The 19,728-nt window shown below is 45.7% G+C and overlaps 2 protein-coding genes across 4 annotated transcripts in view; one reads left to right on the top strand and one right to left on the bottom strand.

Moving 5' to 3' along the window:
- The first annotated feature begins 5,284 nt into the window (after positions 1 to 5,284).
- LOC126556548 (protein trachealess) lies at positions 5,285 to 8,105 on the top strand. Of its 3 annotated transcripts, XM_050211846.1 has the most exons (6): positions 5,285 to 5,325; positions 5,831 to 6,037; positions 6,178 to 7,044; positions 7,138 to 7,244; positions 7,328 to 7,863; positions 7,943 to 8,105. In XM_050211846.1, the coding sequence occupies exons 2-6, from the start codon at positions 5,835 to 5,837 to the stop codon at positions 8,102 to 8,104; spliced, it is 1,875 nt and encodes a 624-aa protein (XP_050067803.1). In that variant the 5' UTR covers positions 5,285 to 5,325; positions 5,831 to 5,834; the 3' UTR covers position 8,105. The 3 variants fall into 3 exon arrangements, with proteins under 3 accessions (XP_050067803.1, XP_050067792.1, XP_050067811.1); XM_050211835.1 differs by lacking the exon at positions 5,285 to 5,325 and having other exon boundaries at positions 5,804 to 6,037; XM_050211854.1 differs by lacking the exon at positions 5,285 to 5,325 and having other exon boundaries at positions 5,804 to 6,037; positions 7,147 to 7,244.
- A 1,752-nt stretch (positions 8,106 to 9,857) lies between these two features.
- The window catches only part of LOC126561829 (protein lap4-like), a 48,750-nt gene continuing 38,879 nt past the window's right edge, over positions 9,858 to 19,728 (bottom strand). The window contains exons 16-22 of the mRNA XM_050218164.1: positions 17,984 to 19,522; positions 16,170 to 16,269; positions 15,836 to 16,079; positions 12,988 to 13,194; positions 12,482 to 12,770; positions 11,933 to 12,178; positions 9,858 to 11,030 (exon numbers count right to left, since the gene is read on the bottom strand). Coding sequence (XP_050074121.1) covers positions 9,858 to 11,030; positions 11,933 to 12,178; positions 12,482 to 12,770; positions 12,988 to 13,194; positions 15,836 to 16,079; positions 16,170 to 16,269; positions 17,984 to 19,522 — 3,798 coding nt within the window. The remainder of the gene's footprint in view (positions 11,031 to 11,932; positions 12,179 to 12,481; positions 12,771 to 12,987; positions 13,195 to 15,835; positions 16,080 to 16,169; positions 16,270 to 17,983; positions 19,523 to 19,728) is intronic.

Raw genomic sequence — 19,728 nt, forward strand, 5'->3', positions numbered from 1 at the left:
CCATTGTTTTTCCTTCCTCCGACACACAACACACTGAAGGATTGCGTTGGAAAAGGTGTGATGTTAGGGGGATTGTGGTTGAGTGAATGGGTGACGGGGGGTTATTGGAAGAACCTCGGACAATTACCATCCACTCCTCCCCCCTACTCCACCGTAAACCACACTTTTAAGTGGAATTCTTTCGTTGTAGAATGTGCTTATTATCCGGAAGTGTGGAAGGGTGGGAGGGGGAATTAGGGGTTTGTTGTTTTTTTTCTTTTCGATTTTCTACTTGGTGTCCTACCCCTCTCTCTCCCTCTCTCTTTCTTCCTCTCTGTTGTGTGCACTACCTTCCGGGAAAATTTTTCTATTTTATCTATCTTTTATGTAGTTTTCCCGCACATCAACCAATGAATATCTTTCTCTTTCTCTCTCTCTGTCCCTCTCTTTTCGCGGGTGGGTGGGGGGGGGGGTGGGGGGTTTGCACAATATAAATAGCATTTTTCCCGACACCTGCGGGGACAAGCACACACAAGCACATACGTACGGTCCTGGCCTACCTCTACCAAACCCCCCCCCCCCCTCCTCTACCTCCCACCCACCCGTGTTTCCTCCTCGTATGGGAGAATTTTTCTTGCCTTCAATACCGGAAAGAAACGCGAAGGAGGAAGAATGCTGAACATCAAATCACCCAAAGTATGTATGTGTGTCCGTTTCGCGGTTTTTTCCGGCATTTCCCACAAACCGCACACGTACACATCCGTGTGTTGCTCGCTCTCTTTCTCCTTGCTTTTGTTGGTGGTGCTCGCTCACAAAAACGACCACCCGTTTGTCGGGTGTACCAACCACATGGGTGGATTTCAGAGGCAGGTAGACACCACACCATGTGATTATTCAATTATTTTCTTCCTTAAGGGTAGGCAAACCGAACAACGACAAAACAAAACCCGATTTTTCTTTTCAACAAACACACACACACACACACGCACAAACACACATCAAAGTGTTAAACCACTGTCCACTCGCTTTCGGTTTCGCATTCATCAAACAGTTTGCAGTTTCGGTTGGGCTGTCCACCTCCGGAGGGCTTCCTTGTGACACTTTTTCGTTTAAGGGATGCGGCATAATTCTGTGTCCGTGGCTTTGTGTGTGTGTGTACCCCTTTATGCATTTTCCTCCAATCTTTACCCTCCCCTCTCCCACACACACACACACACGGAAACACGCACAGCGAACGAGAAAAGCAGCCCGAAGGAACCCTTTGACGACCCACCAGAAAATCCTCCCTTCACTAACGCACACACACGCACACGCACGCACGCACCAAAGGTACAAAAACGGATTTATAGCACACACATACACACACGCACACACACACACACACACACACACACACACACACACACACACACACACACACAAAAACCGAATCAGATTCTGGACGGGCTGGCGAGCTTTTCACCACTGGTCCCTAACCACAAAACCCCACTATGACTCTGGGAGATTCCGGGATCCGTGTCCGAGCGGAATAGCGACACACGGTCTCGCCAGCTCCGTCTGCTTGGGCGAAAACGGAACCAAATCACGCACGCACACCGAACTTCCGGCCATTTGAAAGGGAAAGGAAAGCAAAAAGGGGACGGGAATTGCGAACCCGTCATTCGGTTTCTTACACTCGCGTTTTGATTTTGTTTCAAAAGCAAGCCATTTTGAACCACACCGACGACGAATTCCCCCCCCCCCCTCTCCTCCCCCATCCACCCTTTTTAGAAGACCAATTACCCTTAGCTGTTTTTCGTGTTGTTTTGTTCTCGCGGCTGGGCTGGTTTGCTGCTGCTGCTGCTGCTGCTGCTGAAAACTGGCAGGCGAACCCGCGCGCAACTGTTTTCTTGGGCGATTGGAGAAAAGTTGGGCCCTTTTTTCGTCTCGGCCGCTCCGGGTTGCGATTGCGAGAGGGCGATTTTCACGCTCAGGCCCTGGTACCTGCGCACTAGGGTGCACCCCGTGTACGTAGTGCTGCTCTGTGCTGCTGCTGGCCACTGTTTGATGTTCGCTGCGGACTGCCAAAAAAACCCCTACCCGCAAAGAGGGGATGCCTTCTCGGTGGTGGTTGTTAGCTGTCAGTTAGCCAGTGCGAAAGATGGTGCACTATTGTGAAAATTGGTATGTTGCGCACGCACCTACACACACACACACGGCCGTACCAATACGCACCCAGAACGCAGCGATTGGACACGGGGTGCTTTTCTCTCTTTCGATCGCATACCGCCCTCAACCCTGATGCTTTGTATGCGCTACTGGCCTCCCGGCGGAATGACATGTGCGTGTTTTTCCTTTTTTCAATTCGCTGTGTGCGTGTGTCATTTGTCTGACGGTTCAGTGAAATGGGCTATGAGCCCTTTTGGTTTTTGACTGTGCCGTTACACAGCCCTTTTTTGCGGCGTGTTTTCGGTTTTATGCTTTCTTACGTACATTTTACACAAATTATCGTATTTTATTTCGCGTTGTAGAGGGTATCGCGAAATTCCCATACACTTTTGTTCGCGTTCCGACATTTTTTAACGCGTTCCCTTTTATTTTGGATCTCGTTTTAGTGTGCTAGAACTTATAGTGAATTTCTTGTAAAAACGTTATTAATATTATGGGACTCTGCAAAAACTGTAAATATCTTCTTCTTCTTCTTCTTGGCATGCTCAAGGTTAAGCACGTCGCGTAGACACCGTGTTCTGGAAACTCGGTCTAGAGTTACAGTGCTCGATCTACGGCTCCATCCAATCTCCGACAAGTTTGACTTCACTTGATCCATCCTTACGGATTCCTGGCATAAGTTCGGCATCCTCCTCACGTTCCCCAGCCATCGTATCCTTCCAGGTTTGACTGCCGTTAGGATATCAGCACCGCCACACAGTTCTACTGGCTCGTGGTTCATTCCTTAGCACGCTCCGTTCGAAAATGGCACCCGTTCGTCAGCAAAGTCCAGGACTCGTACCCGTGGACCGTATCCCTGTACGTATGATTGACAATTCTGTGATGGGAAAAATGTATCCTAGGAAACTAGAAATGGCAAACTCCCGAGGCTACAGACAAAGAAGACTAAGTTCTAAAAGTTATTTTTGTTACTAATCCGTAAAAAAATATGCTCATAGAAGGTGTCGGTGATGCGAACAATTCTAGACCATCGTCTTGCTCTGGTCTTGTTGGTACAAATCCGTTCACTCGAGAACAAGACTACGTGAACCGCTGGTTCACTGAAAACCAGCCGAAATGAATCGCTGAAGTACAAGACGAAATGAACCACTAAAGTACAAGCCGAAACGAATTGTATATGTATGTATGCGTGTAAGAGAAGCGGATCGCGCATCGTTGCTTTCTTTCTTCCTCTGGTTATCACTCGAAATCATTCAATTTCCGCACGAGCTCATGTTTTCTCGATGAAAAACGTTGATCTTGTTAACAATATCACAGAGATCACATGAAAAAAGCATCACATTGGCGACAAAATCAATTTCAACCATCACAAAGTGACGTCACACATCCATATCTAATTATTCTCAGATCGCGACTGTCTATTCGCGTGAACAAGCCGACGAAGGGGCAAAGAGGAGACACAAAAACAGTTCGCTTCAAACACTAAGTCCGAGAAGAGGAAGACAGAGCATAAGAAATGAAAGAGAGGTCATGATGAAATGAACCTCATTGTTACCAGGGTAAGTTCGAGAAGAGGGAGACAGAGCATAAAATTTGAAAGAGAGGTCATGATGAAATGAGCCTCATTGTCGCCAGGGTAAGTTCGAGAAGAGGGAGACAGAGCATAAAATTTGAAAGAGAGGTCATGATGAAATGAGCCTCATTGTCGCCAGGGTAAGTTCGAGAAGAGGGAGACAGAGCATAAAATTTGAAAGAGAGGTCATGATGAAATGAGCCTCATTGTCGCCAGGGTAAGTTCGAGAAGAGGGAGACAGAGCATAAAATTTGAAAGAGAGGTCATGATGAAATGAGCCTCATTGTCGCCAGGGTAAGTTCGAGAAGAGGGAGACAGAGCATAAAAATGAAAGAGAGGTCATGAAGAAATGAACCTCATTGTCGCCGGGATAAGTTCGAGAAGAGGGAGACAGAGCATAAAAAATGAAAGAGAGGTCATGATGAAATGAACTTCATAGTCAGCAGAGCAGATAACGGTAGAGATTACACGGTCTTCAATTTAAACTTGTTGTTATTAATAACAAAATTTTATGGAAAAGTTCCTGAAGCATTTCGCTTGCTTAGATGTTGTCCTGCATTTTCATCAACTGTCTTTAGTATTTCGTGGTAAATTGAGTGAGAATTCAATGGTATGTATTTGAAATTATTTTTTGTCTGTTTCGGAGGTATCTATAGCTGTTGTTAATAACAGAAATATTTAAAAAAATACATGGTTCCTTGAAAATGGGATGCGAAAATGAAATACTGTCTATATCAGCAAGACCCTTCGAAATTTAGCAAATTATTAATATTAAAAAATGGTTCATTTTTAAATATTTCATGTAAAAGAAATATTTAATTGGTCTCACAAGAATATCATATTTGGGATGACTTATATTTAACGAATAATATCTTCATATTTTTCTTATATTATATTATACATCTTGGTAACGACAATGCCTGAAATTCTACTTTCGGTTTCAGGATATTTAAAATTGAATTCGCTGTTAATTCTACCTTCCAATTTGAATACAACATTTAAACGAACATCAACGAGTAACCGAAGGTTTCAAATCTGTTCAAATTATTCTTGAGCTGTTAGCTGTTTTAAGGATTTTTTCATAAATTTTAAATACAAAATTGATGACAATTTTTTTTTGTATTCTGTTAGGTGTTAAAATATTTCAATTTTTTTTTATTATTCAATTTTTATTTGTTTTGGAAAACGATCACGTTCTGTCCCTCGTGAGGATTTTTTTTTTCAATTTTTAAACTCTAATATTTTTTTTCGTTTAAACACATTGTTTTGTTTCCTTCTGCTTTAAAAATCACATGCGCTTGTGGATTATTAATTTTATAAAGCAAACAATTTAAATCATCAAGCATTAATTTACAAACTTTTGTCCATCCAGTTTTCCCATCGTGCCAGCACTAGTTCGACCGTTGCCCGTTTCGTTAAAACGGTGTCGCTAGCAGCGGTCGACATCATTTCGTTGAACGTCGTGCGCTGCAGCTCGCCACGGTAAAATGTGCAATTGAAAGTGGGTTCAAATTTTTCGTGTCAACTTTAAGCGCAGTACAGAATTAGTCCAAATAAAACATTTGTGAAGTGAACGTTTAAGCAAGCCGAAACGAACCAAACTACTCGTTAGGGGAATAGTGTTCGTAAGTAGTAAGCGTAAACATTTTTACGGTTTGGGTTCACGACTTTTTTTTTGGTGCAGCGCAAGCGGGGAGGCTATCATTAACGTATTTTGTTTGAAATGCTAACATCGAAAACCGTACTGGTACTGGATGGGTGAAAATACTTTTACTCTGTCTGGTGGCTGTTGGCTTGTTTGGTCGGAAGTGTGGAAGTGGGTCGTCCGTAAGTTGAGGACAATTTTTAAATAGTCGGTCCTGGCTGTGGGTAAGAGAGAATTATTTTATTAAACCTAAGTCCAAACTGCAGCGAGAAACTTAACGAACCGTTGGTGCACCGTTTTTTGTCGTACCTTTGGAGTCCTTTTTCGAACACATCAGGGACACTAACTGGGGGTTTTTGTGGAGATGAAAGTTTTTTTTTTCGTTGGGGAACCCTGCGGAAAATCCATCACTAGATCCGGGGTGCGCTGTGCTGCTGGTGCTCTCTAGATGGTGCGAAGTGTACATCTATTTTCATTGCTTTCAGCATTATGTTCCCTTTCTCCTCCCTGCAAGTCGAGTATAGCAATTTCCATCGTTCATCGCAAATCATGTCGAACGCCCTGAGCATGAGCAACTCCGGCTTTCCACACTCGTGGATCGTCTCCGGGCAGGACTTCTGTCCGATCACGTACTCATCGATCCAGGGCCATAACTCGGGCGTCTCGAGCAATCTCGCAACGGTAGAGCCGGGGTAAGTAAGGCTGCACCTTCTGGTCAGCGCTCCCCATCAACATCATCATTTCAAACACCTTCAACACACCAGCAACCCCAAGGAAGCAAAAACGAAAAACTACAAAACAATTCCTTCTCCAATTCTCCAATGCACAACAGTCTGATCGAGCTGCGGAAGGAAAAGTCCCGCGACGCAGCGCGTTCGCGCCGTGGCAAGGAAAACTACGAGTTTTACGAGCTGGCGAAGATGTTACCGTTGCCCGCGGCCATCACCAGCCAGCTGGACAAAGCCTCCATCATACGGCTCACGATCAGCTACCTGAAGCTGAAGGAGTTCAGCGAGAACGGTGTCCCGTCCTGGTGCAAGGACCCGATCGGCTTCCAAAACTATAACGCCCCGCAGTACTTTAACGAGATGTTCGAGACGCATCTCGGCACCCATATACTGCAATCGTTGGACGGTTTCGCCATCTCCACCGGTGTGGATGGGCGCTTCCTCTACATCTCCGAGACGGTTTCGATCTATCTCGGGCTGTCGCAGGTAGAGATGACCGGCAGCAGCATCTTCGACTACGTGCACAAGAACGATCACGCCGAGGTGGAGCAACAGCTCGGCATCAAGAAGGGTGCGGAGTACGCCAGCTACGGCGGGTACGGTGATGATCCGCCGGCCGAGAAGGCAACCGTACTGAAGCTGGGCAAGGACGCGCCGGGTGGCAAGGGCCTGCTGCCGGGCGAAACGTACGAAGGTGATGACCGTGCGTTCTGCATTCGGATGAAGTCGACGCTCACCAAACGTGGTTGCCATTTTAAATCGTCCGGCTATCGGGTGATACTGCTGCTGTGCCATCTGCGCAAGAAGGGTGCGGGCCAGGAGGAGGCGCACACCGACAAGCAGACGGTGATCGGGATGGTGGGGATTGGGATCGCGCTGCCACCGCCCTCGCTGCACGAGATAAAGCTCGAGTCGGACATGTTCGTGTTCCGGACGAGCCTGGACCTGACGATCATACACTGCGAGAACAGGTAGGTAGAAATGAGGGGATGTAGGCCGAGCGTGGGAGGCGAACCATTTTTTTTTTCTACCAAAGAACCACCCCCCGATCTCACTGTTGATAGGATTTCCAGTTTTCTGGACTACACCGCGGACGAGCTGAATGGGAAGAGTGTCTACAGTCTGTGCCATGGGCAGGATGCACACAAGCTGAAGAAGAGCCACAGTGAATGTAAGTTGAGGCGTGTGGGTGTTTTTTTTTTTTTTGGCACCGAGAACTTCGCGCCTTATATCGTACTCTTACGCTTGTTTCAGTGATCCAGAAGGGTCAGGTGTTGACTCCCTTCTACCGCATCCTCAACAAGAACGCGGGATACTTCTGGATCCAGTCTTGCTGTACGATGGTGTGCCAGACGAAGAACATGAGCGACCAGACGGTGATCTGCGTCAACTACATCATCACCAAACCGGAAAAGGAAAACCTCATCCTGGACATTTCCCAAATCCCGTCATCCGCAGGCGTACTGGGCGACTATCATGCGAAACCCTTGTCCTCGGGGAGTACTGCTGCTGCCGGGGCGAAAAAATCCCAACCCGGAGTAGTACCCGGCGAGTACGATCTGGACACGCATGCACACGCGCACCATCACTCGGGTACGGACGGTTATCATCTGGATGGTGGCGCTTCGCACGTCGATCACAAGGTAGACATGATGGAAAAGTCCGGTCTGGGGAAAGGTGGCCTTGGGATGGCCTACGGCGGTACCAATAGCAACACCACCACCGATAAGAAGGATCTCGACTACAAGGACAAACTGCTCGAGCGTGAGAAAGGCTGCAGCAACAGTAAGGTGAGTGGAGAGCCCATCCAACCAGAGAAAGAGAGGGATGTAAAACCGTTTCTTCTCTACTCTTCTGACTCATCTACAGCATCAGCGTCTTAAGAGTGGCAGCCCGATGCTGAATCTGCCGAACGAGAATGGTACGCTCGAGAAGAAATCGTCCGGCGGCAAGAAGAGCGTCAACAATCGGGCTAGCGTCATCCGGGTGCTAAGCAAACCATCGAAGAAGGTCCTGCAGGAGTCGCACTAGACTTATCTAGACAAACCTATGCACAATCAATCCCGCGGTCAACCATTTTTACCATTTTTGTTTAGTGTTTAGTGAACGAGGACGGGTCCGCTTCATCACCCATCCCAACCACCCTTCCCTTCCTCGGTGGTGGCTTCTTCTTCATCGATTGGTTAGTGGTTAGCGTGTAATAAGTATAGCGTATTCGTAGTGTTAGTGTAATTAGTGAATCACCGTACTACCTTCTCTATTCACCGTATTTCTCTAAGAAGACGACACATTTATCCAACAACAAAAAAAAACACACACACACATACAAATGTGCATACGCACTTTCGTTAGGTATTGTAGTTTTTTTGAATTAAATAGTTTTATTTCGCTTGGTTTACACATATTGCCATAACGGAAAGGACGACACCACAATACAGCGGACCCGAAAAGGGAGATGAAAATCCTTGGAAGAAGGGACAGTTTTTAGACGGGAAGGAGGAAAGAAGAGTGGGGGAGGGGGGGGGGGAGGCAGTTTATTACACATTGAGTAAAGGTGATGAAGACGTTAAAAGGATGCTCACCATTACTGTGTACACAAACATACACGCCCAGAAAGGAATGGAGGCGCTGCCTGCATGTGTGTAGAGTAATTAAATGTTAGCTTCATTCTTGAGCATTCCCTTTTTCTTTACGTACCCGACCACACATTCACACATACACGAACGACGCGTACACACAATTCAATCATACTGTATGCTTCCCTTATCCTCCCCGCGACCCCTTTCACTTCCTCGTCACCCCTTACAATACATCTCCCTGCCGCTTATAAAGGGTCTCTTTCGCGCTCTCTATCTCTCTGTGTCCGTTTAACTACTCTAAATATAATAAACCTTGTGTAAAGCAATATCTCAAAATGAAGCATCGGGAAAGGAATTTTTTCAAGTTACTTAAGTAAGAAGAATGAAAAAAAATGTTAAAACTTAAGTGCGTGCTTGAATAAAAAAAAACACACAAAAATGCATCAAAATCGGCGCGATAAATACTAACGAAATAATCCTAACTGCAGTATAATAAAAAAAGAACTTTTTATGGAGAAAAAAATACAAAGAAAATAGATTCATTAGAAGATAATTATTGCAACCTGATAATAAAACGAAGTATTAAAAAAAAATCTCTATCATAACCCAGGATGGGGCGTAATGTGAGTAATACGCGGTGCGTTATTTCGTATAAATTTAACGAATTTTAATCGAATCCGGATCCCCCTCCGTAATAGTTTTTTTTGGGAGCATTGGAGGTTAATTTAATTGCTAGCTGTGTAAAACGAAAATATGAGAATTATTTAAAAATCAATTGAGGAAAAAATTATTAATAAGAATTGATTGGAAATGACAATATGTAAATCATTTCAAGGAGCTAGCGCCCACCTAGCTGCCTAGATTTCTTTTCTTTATGTGTATGCGCTCTTTTCTACCTTAAAATGTCCGCGTCTGACTTTTGTGTGTGATAAAAACACGCACACACACATAGACGTTTTCATGCATACACTAATAAAAAAAATGTTTAATTCATCCTAATTTTCTTCTTCTCATGAGTAGTGTTAAAATAAATCTAAAACTCGCATGCCCTCTCATCTCAACGATCTACTAAGGAGTCGCACACGTGGGGAGGGAACCAACAAATTCATCTCGTGTTTTAAAATCGTTTACATTTAGCTAAAGAAGGCCCCCCCTCTCCAGTGGAAGAACACAGATCTGTGTCAATCACCGCCAAGCCAAGCAAATTACTTTTTCTTTTTGCCCTTTCGCTTTTTACGCTTATTAGCGCTGGCGCCACCGGTCGTAAGATGAGATGTAACCGATGATGTGACGGTATTGGGAGTTTTGTTGGTGATGGTAGTGCCATTGTTTGTCTCACCACTGGCCGTACGGTTCGAATGCGTGACATCCTCTAGTTCCTCCTCCTCCTCCTCCTCCCCCTCATCATGATCGCGTACGACGGGCGCATCGGTACCGATCGCAGAGGCATTACCATTTCGCTGATCATCCGTATCCTCCCCGTCGTCCTTCTCATCCTCATCGTCCTCCCCTTCGTCACTGGCGACAAACACGGCACGCAGCTTTTCCGAGTGCAGCGTCTGACGGTAAAGCGTTTGCCCCGGTCCGGAATGCTGATTATCGAACGCGGGCGAAAACCGTTCCGCGTTCGGATTCGTAATGACCTCACAGTCACGGTATGAGGCGGACCCATTATCATCTAGGAGTTGCTGCTGCTGGTACTTCCTTTGCTGCTGCTGCTGCTCCTGTGCAAGCTCGCTCTGGTGGGTGTAGAAATCGTTGATCAGTCGCTCGCGCACCATAAACACCGTACCGATGGCGCCCGTTTTCTCCTCGTACGGTTCTGGTACGATCTCATCTTCCTCCTCCTCTTCCTCCAGCTCTTCGTCTTCGTGCGCTTCCTCTTGCTCCGCTTCTTGCGCTTGCAGGGCTAGAATTTCTTCCTCGGTAAGGCTTTTGGACAGATTTTGCCGTACCTTCTCGTTTTGCTTCAGTTCGCGCAGCACGTGTTTCATCTTGTCGTTGATCGATTCGTACGTACCGTGCTCGTACGTGTACCGCGCACCGTACTCGAGCGGTGCCGTCGTTCCCGGGACGGTCACAAGCGAATCTTCCTCCCTTACGTCGTCGTTGTAGCGGCCGATTGCAATATCATTCGGTTGACCGTCACCGGTCAGCATGGGATTGATCACCTCAACTATCGTCTGCAGCTGCATCGGTTCCGGTTCCGAATCTTCTTGCCGTTCCTGCGGCCCATTGTCACCCTCCGGCCATGGTCGATGGCCGTCCGGTTCGGTGATGCCATTTTTTACATCCGGCTTACCACTGTCACGCTCACTGTCGCCGGACGACGAGTCTTCCAGCTCGAACATTATAATTTTTTCGCGCATCGTTTCCACCTGCAAACGGTAAAAGAAAGCGTTAATAGCTAGCACATAATACACGAAGAAGCAACTAGAGCGAGCGGTGCAGTTAAAGGCTAAGTTTTGCAGTAAATTGCGAACAAAAAAAACAAAGGAAACAAAATTCGTGTGCGGATATTTGCTGAAACACAAAACAAAAAAACAACGGCGAAGATGTCCGTCTTACAACACGCGGACGTGTTAGTGAAGGGGATACGTTTCTTAAAACAAAATGCAGGGTGGTCACTCAAATGAGGGATTTAAGATTTCTGGTTTCTTAGATTTCCCAATTTTTTTCCCTTCTCTGTTCTGTCTAGTTCGTTCTATCCTTGAGTTTGGATCTAGTGTATGATGTATCGAAACTCTGCTCTACTCTACTTACTCCCAATTACCTTAATTCATCTGCTTTTAGATCAAATTTTTCTTAATTCTTTTTAAAGTTCAAATACAATGATTAGTCACGTCTTGTAAAGTTTAATCTCTTAAAATCTACTCTATACGAATTATTTTTTAGATACTCTAATCCGTTATGGGGTCGCCTAGTACCTTACGTGCTAATTCGCTGATTCATACTGATTCAAGGCTGATGCTCGGGTTTCCCGGTTGAGTGGCCACCCTGCAAAATCTAAAAAAGCCGCTTTACTAATATTTACGGGATGTTTGTTGTATACGGTTGAGGGAGGAAGCCAGGATACAACACTACGGATAAGCATTCTCATCGCGGCCAGTTCCAGCTACAAAACTACAGCAAACAACATGCTCTACAGGTGTGTTTTAGTGTGGGTGTGTGGCGCGCAAACAGGAGGATCAGATGTGCGTGTGTGGTTTCGGGTTTTGGTGGTTACGTGTGCTGACGAACTTTGTACGATTTGAGAACGTATGCGTGCCATCATTCTAACCTCAGTTTCGATGACCTTCTCAATGTACTCAACCGTCCGGACGCCACCGCCCGGTGCTTCCTCCGTCCGTCGGGTCACCTTCTCTTCGACGACCTTTTCCGTTTCGCGCACGACGATTTCACTGCCGGGGCGCGATTTTACCGCCAGTCGTGGAAACCGTTGCTGTAACCGGTCGGTGCCATTTTCCTCCTCACACACGCTTCGCCGTCCAGCTGCATCGTGGCGTACGTCCTCCGCTAGCGCCTGCTACGACCGGACCACACCCGTTAGGTGAGCGGTGGGGTGTGTGTGTTGGGTGGATTGGGTGTTTTGTACGGGAGGGGTTTTTTTATTAATGTTAAAATCACATCGAGCAACACACGATCGAGTGGAGCGATTAGGGACGGGAGGAAGGGATCACATTCAAATAGGGAGGTTATAATAAAGTCATCAAAGAAACACTTGCGAGGGGTGCGATCTACGCACTAGTGGTTATTAACGACGAGGCGTCTTATTTAGCAAACGGGAGAGTATGGGGGACGTGGGACTCTACGATCATTCTATTCTTACCTCCTCGTTGTTGTTGACGTTCACCGGAGACGGTGCTGCGTCGGACGGTAATGGAGACTGTGATGGAGGCGGTGGCGACGGATTGCTGCTGTCCGTGATGTTTAATCCTACTGCTGGCTGTGGTGGACCACCATCGACACCTTCACTTGCACCACCGCTGCTAGTATTCATCGCCGATTCGTCCAGCAGTCCAGCGGCACTCATCGTTTGTATCATAATCAGCGCCTGCAGCGCATCGTTTTCGAGCGATTTAAGACGCGCCTGTCGCCATGCCGCCCGTTTTTGAGCCCTAAAAGTAAACACCGAAAGCAATCATCAAACTGATGCGGTTGTTTTGTTTGTTTGTTTATTAACAACGCCGGCGTAGTCCAGAGATGGGTCTCTGATCGGATTTTGGCAATATTTTATTGCCAACGCGTACACTAAAAGAGCGAGAGCAGTTGGATGAGACATCCAACCACACACTCAAGTCCCAAGTCAAACGATTTACTTTTTTATTTACTTACCGCAAGGCACGGATCTCGGATGGGCTAAGCTTAGACTCGTCGTACTCGGGCGGTAGACAGTTGCTAGCTCGGGCCCGCTTTTCCGCATTCGCGGTACGTATCGGGATGCGGCTCATGGGTGTTTTCGCGAGCGGTGACGATGCCATCAGCAGGGAGGCGGCCATTTTCTGCTCCTCGCTAGCAGTGTCACGGCTGGTCGGATCCTCTCTGCGTTGTGTTGTGTTGGTTGGCGGTTGATTGATTTGTTTGGTTTTCATTGAATTAATTTTGATTGTTTTTTTTTTTCAATGCGCGCCGCATTACACACCGACGAGCGTTCACGATTTGTTTTGTGGTAGCATTGTTAAAGAGGGGTGAGATTGAGGTTTCATATCCAGAAATCAGTTAAAAAAATCAAGCAAGCGTACACGCGCGCTGGCATGATGAGGGAGGCGGAGGCCTTATTCAACGGCAGAAGACAATTCGTTCGATGCTAGTGAGCAGATTTACTCAATTATGTTTTTTTTTTTCAAGATCGAAGATCCTATTGAAATTGACGTAAACCCCCTAAAAAGCATTCAACACTATCGAACGTCTTACGGCCGTTGAAAGGCAAGCAATTTGCACCTTCGGTGCCGCTAATGCTTCAATGCAGCTGAAGAATCGCTTTCACTTGATCGGATAAGCAATCGCAATACTAAACTAGTAACTGGTGGGGGCCTTTTGTTTGTACTAAAGCTACTTAGAAATTTCGATATTTTGTTGTTGCTTTTTTTAACAATTGATGTATTAAATTTTGAGTGAAAAAAACAGCAAATAGTGAAGGATAGAGAAAGATAAAAAGCATATAGAAGTAGATGGAAATGTTCCGAGCCCACAACAGCATATCCGAAAGGTGAAAAAAGAGCTAACTGATTGTTACACCCCTAAACCCCTAAAATGTCATTATTATTAGATTCGAGTAAAAGAGTAGGAATTGTCGAGGATATATAGATGAGGAAACCGATAAGACGAAAGAAATAGAGCAACATTCCAAAGCATACAATAATTAGTTTTATTATTTGATCACTTCGAAGGATGTATTTACAGAAACAAACAAATATATATAGATAAAAGTAAACAATAAAACACAAAATGTTTAAAAAAAATTAAAAAAATCAAATGTAATACGGACAATGGTTGTATAGGCGACATACAATTATATGTATAGTAAAATTAGCGAACAGAGCAGCTGAGCTTTGTGTGAACTTGAAACGTTTTGCTTCCCGTTTTCTGCTCCGATGTAGCTCGCTTTTACACGAGAGGAAAGTAGGACAAGGGAAAGAGGATTTTTTAAGTAAAAAAAAAAAATAGATAAAAAGATGTCTGACATCAAAACAGGATGCGTGAACACACGGTTGAAAAAATTGGACCTTCCTATACTTTGGCTTTTCATTCGACAATAAGATGTTTGTAGTTAAATTAATACAAAATGTGTGTGTGTGTGTATAAAATGGTAATGCCCTTGAGATGCAGGTGACAAAACTGTGTCAGTTGAAATCTTTCCCTAACAAATAACTATATCTTTTTTGAATGGTTCGGTAATGAAACAAATCGGAAATTTTTAGGTATAACAGTTTCGAATAACACACATACGCGTACCGAACTTACTACTTCCAATTGCTGTACATATTGATTTTACAATATACCTATTTAAGATGCTAACTGACAGAGAAAAATACGTGGTTTAAGAAAAAATGTGCAATTTAAAAAAAGAAACTAAAACTTAAACGCTTACGTTAACAATTCGACACAGTTGCCTTCATCATCTTTAGATTGAATCTACTCGCCTGCTATTATTATATATGTTTTCCCCTCCTTCTTCTGCTTCGTCCTTCTCTCTATCTAATTTACACATTAGAAGTGTGTATACAAATCGTTTTGATAAAAAAAAACACAAGAAAACAAAAAAACATCGGGAATGTAACGGTGGAAATGACAGACAGAGAGAAAGAGAGAGAGAGAGAGAATCGATCTTAGCTCGCAGTACGTAAAGGATAGCTGCAACCTTCATGTATGTACGGATGTGCCATGGCTGAACGAGCCAGTAAAACGAATTATTTCCTAACATTGATTTCACCTGACGATTGGAAGCAAGCGATGGAAGCCTGTTGGTGGTTAGTGCGTCACGGAACAGTCGGTGGGAAGTGGGAGAGCAGAGGGGCGGGTGGTGGGCTGGGTAGGAGATTGATTTATCCGGGGGGTTTTTGGGTTTGTATGGTTTTGCTTGGTCTATGATCTAAATACAGCGTCAATTTCTGCCAACGGGTTCCTGGAGGAAGTACAAGGTGTAAAAGGTTAGGATATATCAGCAAAACAATTACGAGAAACTTACAAGAGTTAATACGCGAATATGTTTTTTTTTAGAGATATTTTGTTCTTTTTTCTGCGATTAGTAGTAGGTCTAGTGTTAGATTTGAAAATTTAAAGTAGTAAAGAGGAAAAGCAATATAAGATGGAGGAAAAAATGTCGTAACATCTCAAAGAACTCAAGGTATAGGGTAATAAAGCGGAAATAACACGCATCAAACAGTGGGCTCTTCTACTACCCAAACTTGTGTACGTGTGTGTGTGTGTGGTTTTCCCTCCAGAGAACGTATTACGTATTATTGAAGGTGCAGACTATGGAGAATTGAGAAAGTGAGTGGGTGAGTGAGCTGAAATCATACACGACTACTAGATATACTACTAAGGCACTCTCCACTTTTGTTTTCGCTTCTTTTCTACGGTTTATGGCGATGGGTTTTTTGGGTTGGGCGCTCTTCAGGACGATATCAGGCCAAGCGGAGCGAAGATGGAAGATGGGAGGGCGTCTCAGTCCAGTACGTACCTCATGTTATTGTCGTTAATGTCCGACTTGTCACCTGTCGTTGCCGGCGGTTCGCTTCCACCCCTAGTCGGCCGGACGTCGTCGCCGTCGCCGTCCTCTTCTTCCTCCTCCTCCTCCTCTTCATCGTCTTCGGCCGCACCGAACCGTTGGTGCATCAGGTCCTTGCCGAGCGTTGCAATTTTACGCTCATCTTCCTGTCTCAGCTTTTCTACCTCATCTTGCGATAGAAAGGAGAAGACTTTATCTACAAATAAAAAAAAAAACCACGTTTATTGTTATTTATATAGTGTGATGTTGTAATACGAGACTCGCAGAGTTGTCTTAGAGCACCAACCTGATTTCGGTGTCGGTTTTTGCTGATCTTCCATCGCGTTTTCGAAGAATCGCTTCTTGTCGGATACACTTTTCGGTGTCTTCGGTCCTAGGGGCGGCGACTGTGGAGAGGGAAACGGTAACAAACACATACAGAATTTAAAGTACAAAATTAACATAAAGGTGCTGCTCTAGGTTGGTAGCTTTTCTTGGTGATGTTGGTGTTCTAAATAGGTAAACATATCTCTATTTTTAAAACAAACAAAAAACCGCCATCGTAGAACGTTGGTCCGCGGTTTGCTAAGCCGCCTAGGTGCCATTTGTTTTCCCGGTCGGGACGCCTTTTTTTTTGCGCACGGATCAGTGATCAGATATGTACGTGCAGGATTTGTTGCTCCAGTGCGGTGCGGTTTTTTTTTGGTGCATTACTGCGGCCTCGCTACAAAAATGCACACGTGTGTTGTGCATCAAAGCTGAGAGGAAGTTTGGTTAAGCTTCAATTAAAAACCCAACCGCACCCAACGGATAATGAGTGGTTAAGTAAAAAAAAAAGGTAAACGATTTAGCAAAACATTAACATAGAAACGGTAACGCGCTAGGGGGTCAGCAAAACAAAAAACCCAAAAACCCACATCAAAGCGCGTGCACGTCGGATCAGAAGGCAAGCAGAAACAGCAATTTGAAAAGAATAAAAAAAAAGATCTCTTTAGAATCTTTAAAAAGGACTGCCCGAATTGTTTTGGGGTTTTATCGTCCGATATTAATATAAGCACAATTTAAAAAAAAAAGTATGGAAAACATTCAACAGGGTAAAACAGTAATGCAAGAAAAACAAAACCTGTTTCGTCTGTATCTTCTTTACGACCGACATTTATTCGAATAGGAGAAATAACATTTGCCATTACGGTTAATAAAATGTAGCTAGGATTAATAACAAAAGGAAAGGAAATGTTACACAATTACTACGAAACTGCTATAGCTACTGTATCGCTACTACTGCTTGTTTTATGTGTGCGTAAATTTGCTTTCAATTACTGGGATATTTAAACTATAATCATGCTTTTTTCAGTATAACTACACTACTGTATTAGTACACTTTGGGATGGGGTAACTGTGTGCTTTCATTTTGTATGTGTGTGTGTTTTTTTAACAACCCGTTAAGTATAAGTGTTACTTTAGCGTTCTCTTTTTGTCTCTTTAATATTACTACTATTAATGCTACTACTATTATCAAACCACCCATTACGCTCATTAGCTACAAATGAACCATACAGGAGTAATCAAGAGGAAGAATTTAATAAGATTAATTTAAACAAAATAAACAGACGAATATGAGACGCACGTTGCTTTTTGTCCCACATACGCCTAAAAGGTAGGCAACACGCACGCACGTTACCGATGCAAAATCCCGATGATATGTGGTTTGTTTTTCTCTATAGAATCGTACCGGATGAGAATGCGTGATAGTTTTGCCGTGTATATGCGTGTTTTTATGTGTGTATGTGATGAAATGATTAGTTTCCTTTTCCATAATGGTATTATAATCCAACAACATTCGAAGAGCATCTTCTATTGGCGATCCACTTCATTTGTTTTAAGCACGCCTGTCAATGCCCGTTGTGCAAATTGCAGTTTTAAGTGCGCTTGTGCACGCACACATACACACACGTGTGTACTCTAATTCCATGTTTCTGTGCCGCCTCTTATTCACACCGGGTGCGAAGTGGATGCGGTGCCGCCGACTGTTGCTAGCACGGTGTGGTGGTGCACAGTGTGCTCTACCGGACCTGCCGTTCGTGGCGGTGCACTTAGAAGCCGTATCGGATGATCACTCACCGGCATCAGTACGTGGGTGGTAGTGTTGGTGGACGGTTGATGCGCGGAAGACACGTAAGTTGCGGTGGTGGTGGTTCCCCCCATCCGGACGCTGCTGTACGGTAGGTGGTAGGGTGTGGTAGTGTAGGGTATTTGGCCGCTTGTGGCCGGCGATACGATCGGCGCATGGTTCACCGGTACCGAGCCGGACGCGTACGTGTAGATGGTGTGCTGCGGTGTGGGTAGTTTGGTGTAGTGCACCGGAAGTATTTGCACCGGCGGATAGATCTGCGGCAGATGATAGCCAAGATCGGGTAGGGGCGGTGGTGGTGGTGGTGGTGACGTTACACCACCAAGCTTGGTAAGATGATGGTGATGATGGTCGTATGGTGTCGTGTGGGTCGGAATGTACTGCGACACAGCCGGTAACGGTGATACGGACGCGGATCCAGAATCGTACAGATACGGCGAAGGCACACGTCCAATCAGCTCACCCGGATGATGATGGTGCACGGTGTAAAGCTGCTGGTGGTGATGATGATGCTGCTGTTGGTGCTGTTCGTGTGCGTACTGTGCCAGCAGCTTGTTGCGTACTTCGTTTTCCTCCAGCAGTACCTGCCGATGAACCTCGTCCGGGACGAGCAGATTGTTCGGGGTGTTCTCGTGCACGAACTGTGCCGTCCGTTTGGTCGGTAAGGTTTCGTAGCGGGCCGGAAGTACTTCGACCCGTTCGGTGTGCCGCAACGTACCGGTCACACCACTTACCACCACCTCCCGAATCGTGTTGGTCGTCGAATCGTGCTCGTACTCCACCAGATCACCCTGGCCGAACTCTTCGTGCAGTTTTCGGGCCGCCTGATTGCGCACAACCTCAGCCCTACGGATTGGATTACCGGCAGCAGCAGCCGGTCCAGGTGTACTCGGTGTCCGATCGATCACCTTCGACTCCTCCATCTCGTGCGTACCTCCATCGTCCGAAGCGTCCGTATCGTCATCGGTATCCGTATCGGAGTCTGTGTCGGGATCGGAATCGAGATTAGCCACCTTCGGCTGCAACTGGACGCCCTCCGGTGTCGAGCTGTTGCTACGATTCGTCGACGAAGACGATGGACTGCTCGCACGCAAAATACCCTTGAGATCGGGCGTCGGCGAAGGGCCGCCGGCAAATGCGGCACGGGCATGATGGAGCGCCGTATCGAACCCGTGCGTATCTTCGTGCAGATCAAAGCTAACCGATTTACGATGCGTTACCACGTTGGGGTCCTTCAGCTGGTTCGTGGGGTTTGCCGGTGGAGGAGGTGCTTTGGTTGCGGGTGGCTGGTCCACACTGGCGAGCGGCTTCGGTTCGGTGTTGGTGGTGGCGGAGGAGCCTCCGGGGGTTGATGGTGGTGGTGGGGGTGGTGGTCGGTGTGGTCGGACGGGCTTCGGTAAGCCCTTCGGATGGCAGTAGTTAGTATCGACAGCGGGATGGTTCGCTACAGTGGTGGAGGAGTTAATTGAGGAGATGGGAGGTTCGTTCGCATGCGACAACAACCGGACGCTTCCATAGCGGCGTTCAATCTACAGAGGTGTGTGTTTTTTTTAACATAGCGCGTACGTAGGGAGTTTTTGGTTTATTTGTTTTTGGGGTTGGTTGGGTTGTTTTTTTTAACAAGATGGATCGAGACGGAGCGAGCGCATATGCAAAGAGAAAGAGAGAGAATATGAAAACAGGATGTAAAGGAGGGGGGGATATGGATGGGGAAGCGGGATATATAAGGCAGGGA

This window comes from Anopheles maculipalpis, chromosome X (genome assembly GCF_943734695.1).
Source record: "Anopheles maculipalpis chromosome X, idAnoMacuDA_375_x, whole genome shotgun sequence".
Lineage (NCBI taxonomy): Eukaryota > Metazoa > Arthropoda > Insecta > Diptera > Culicidae > Anopheles > Anopheles maculipalpis.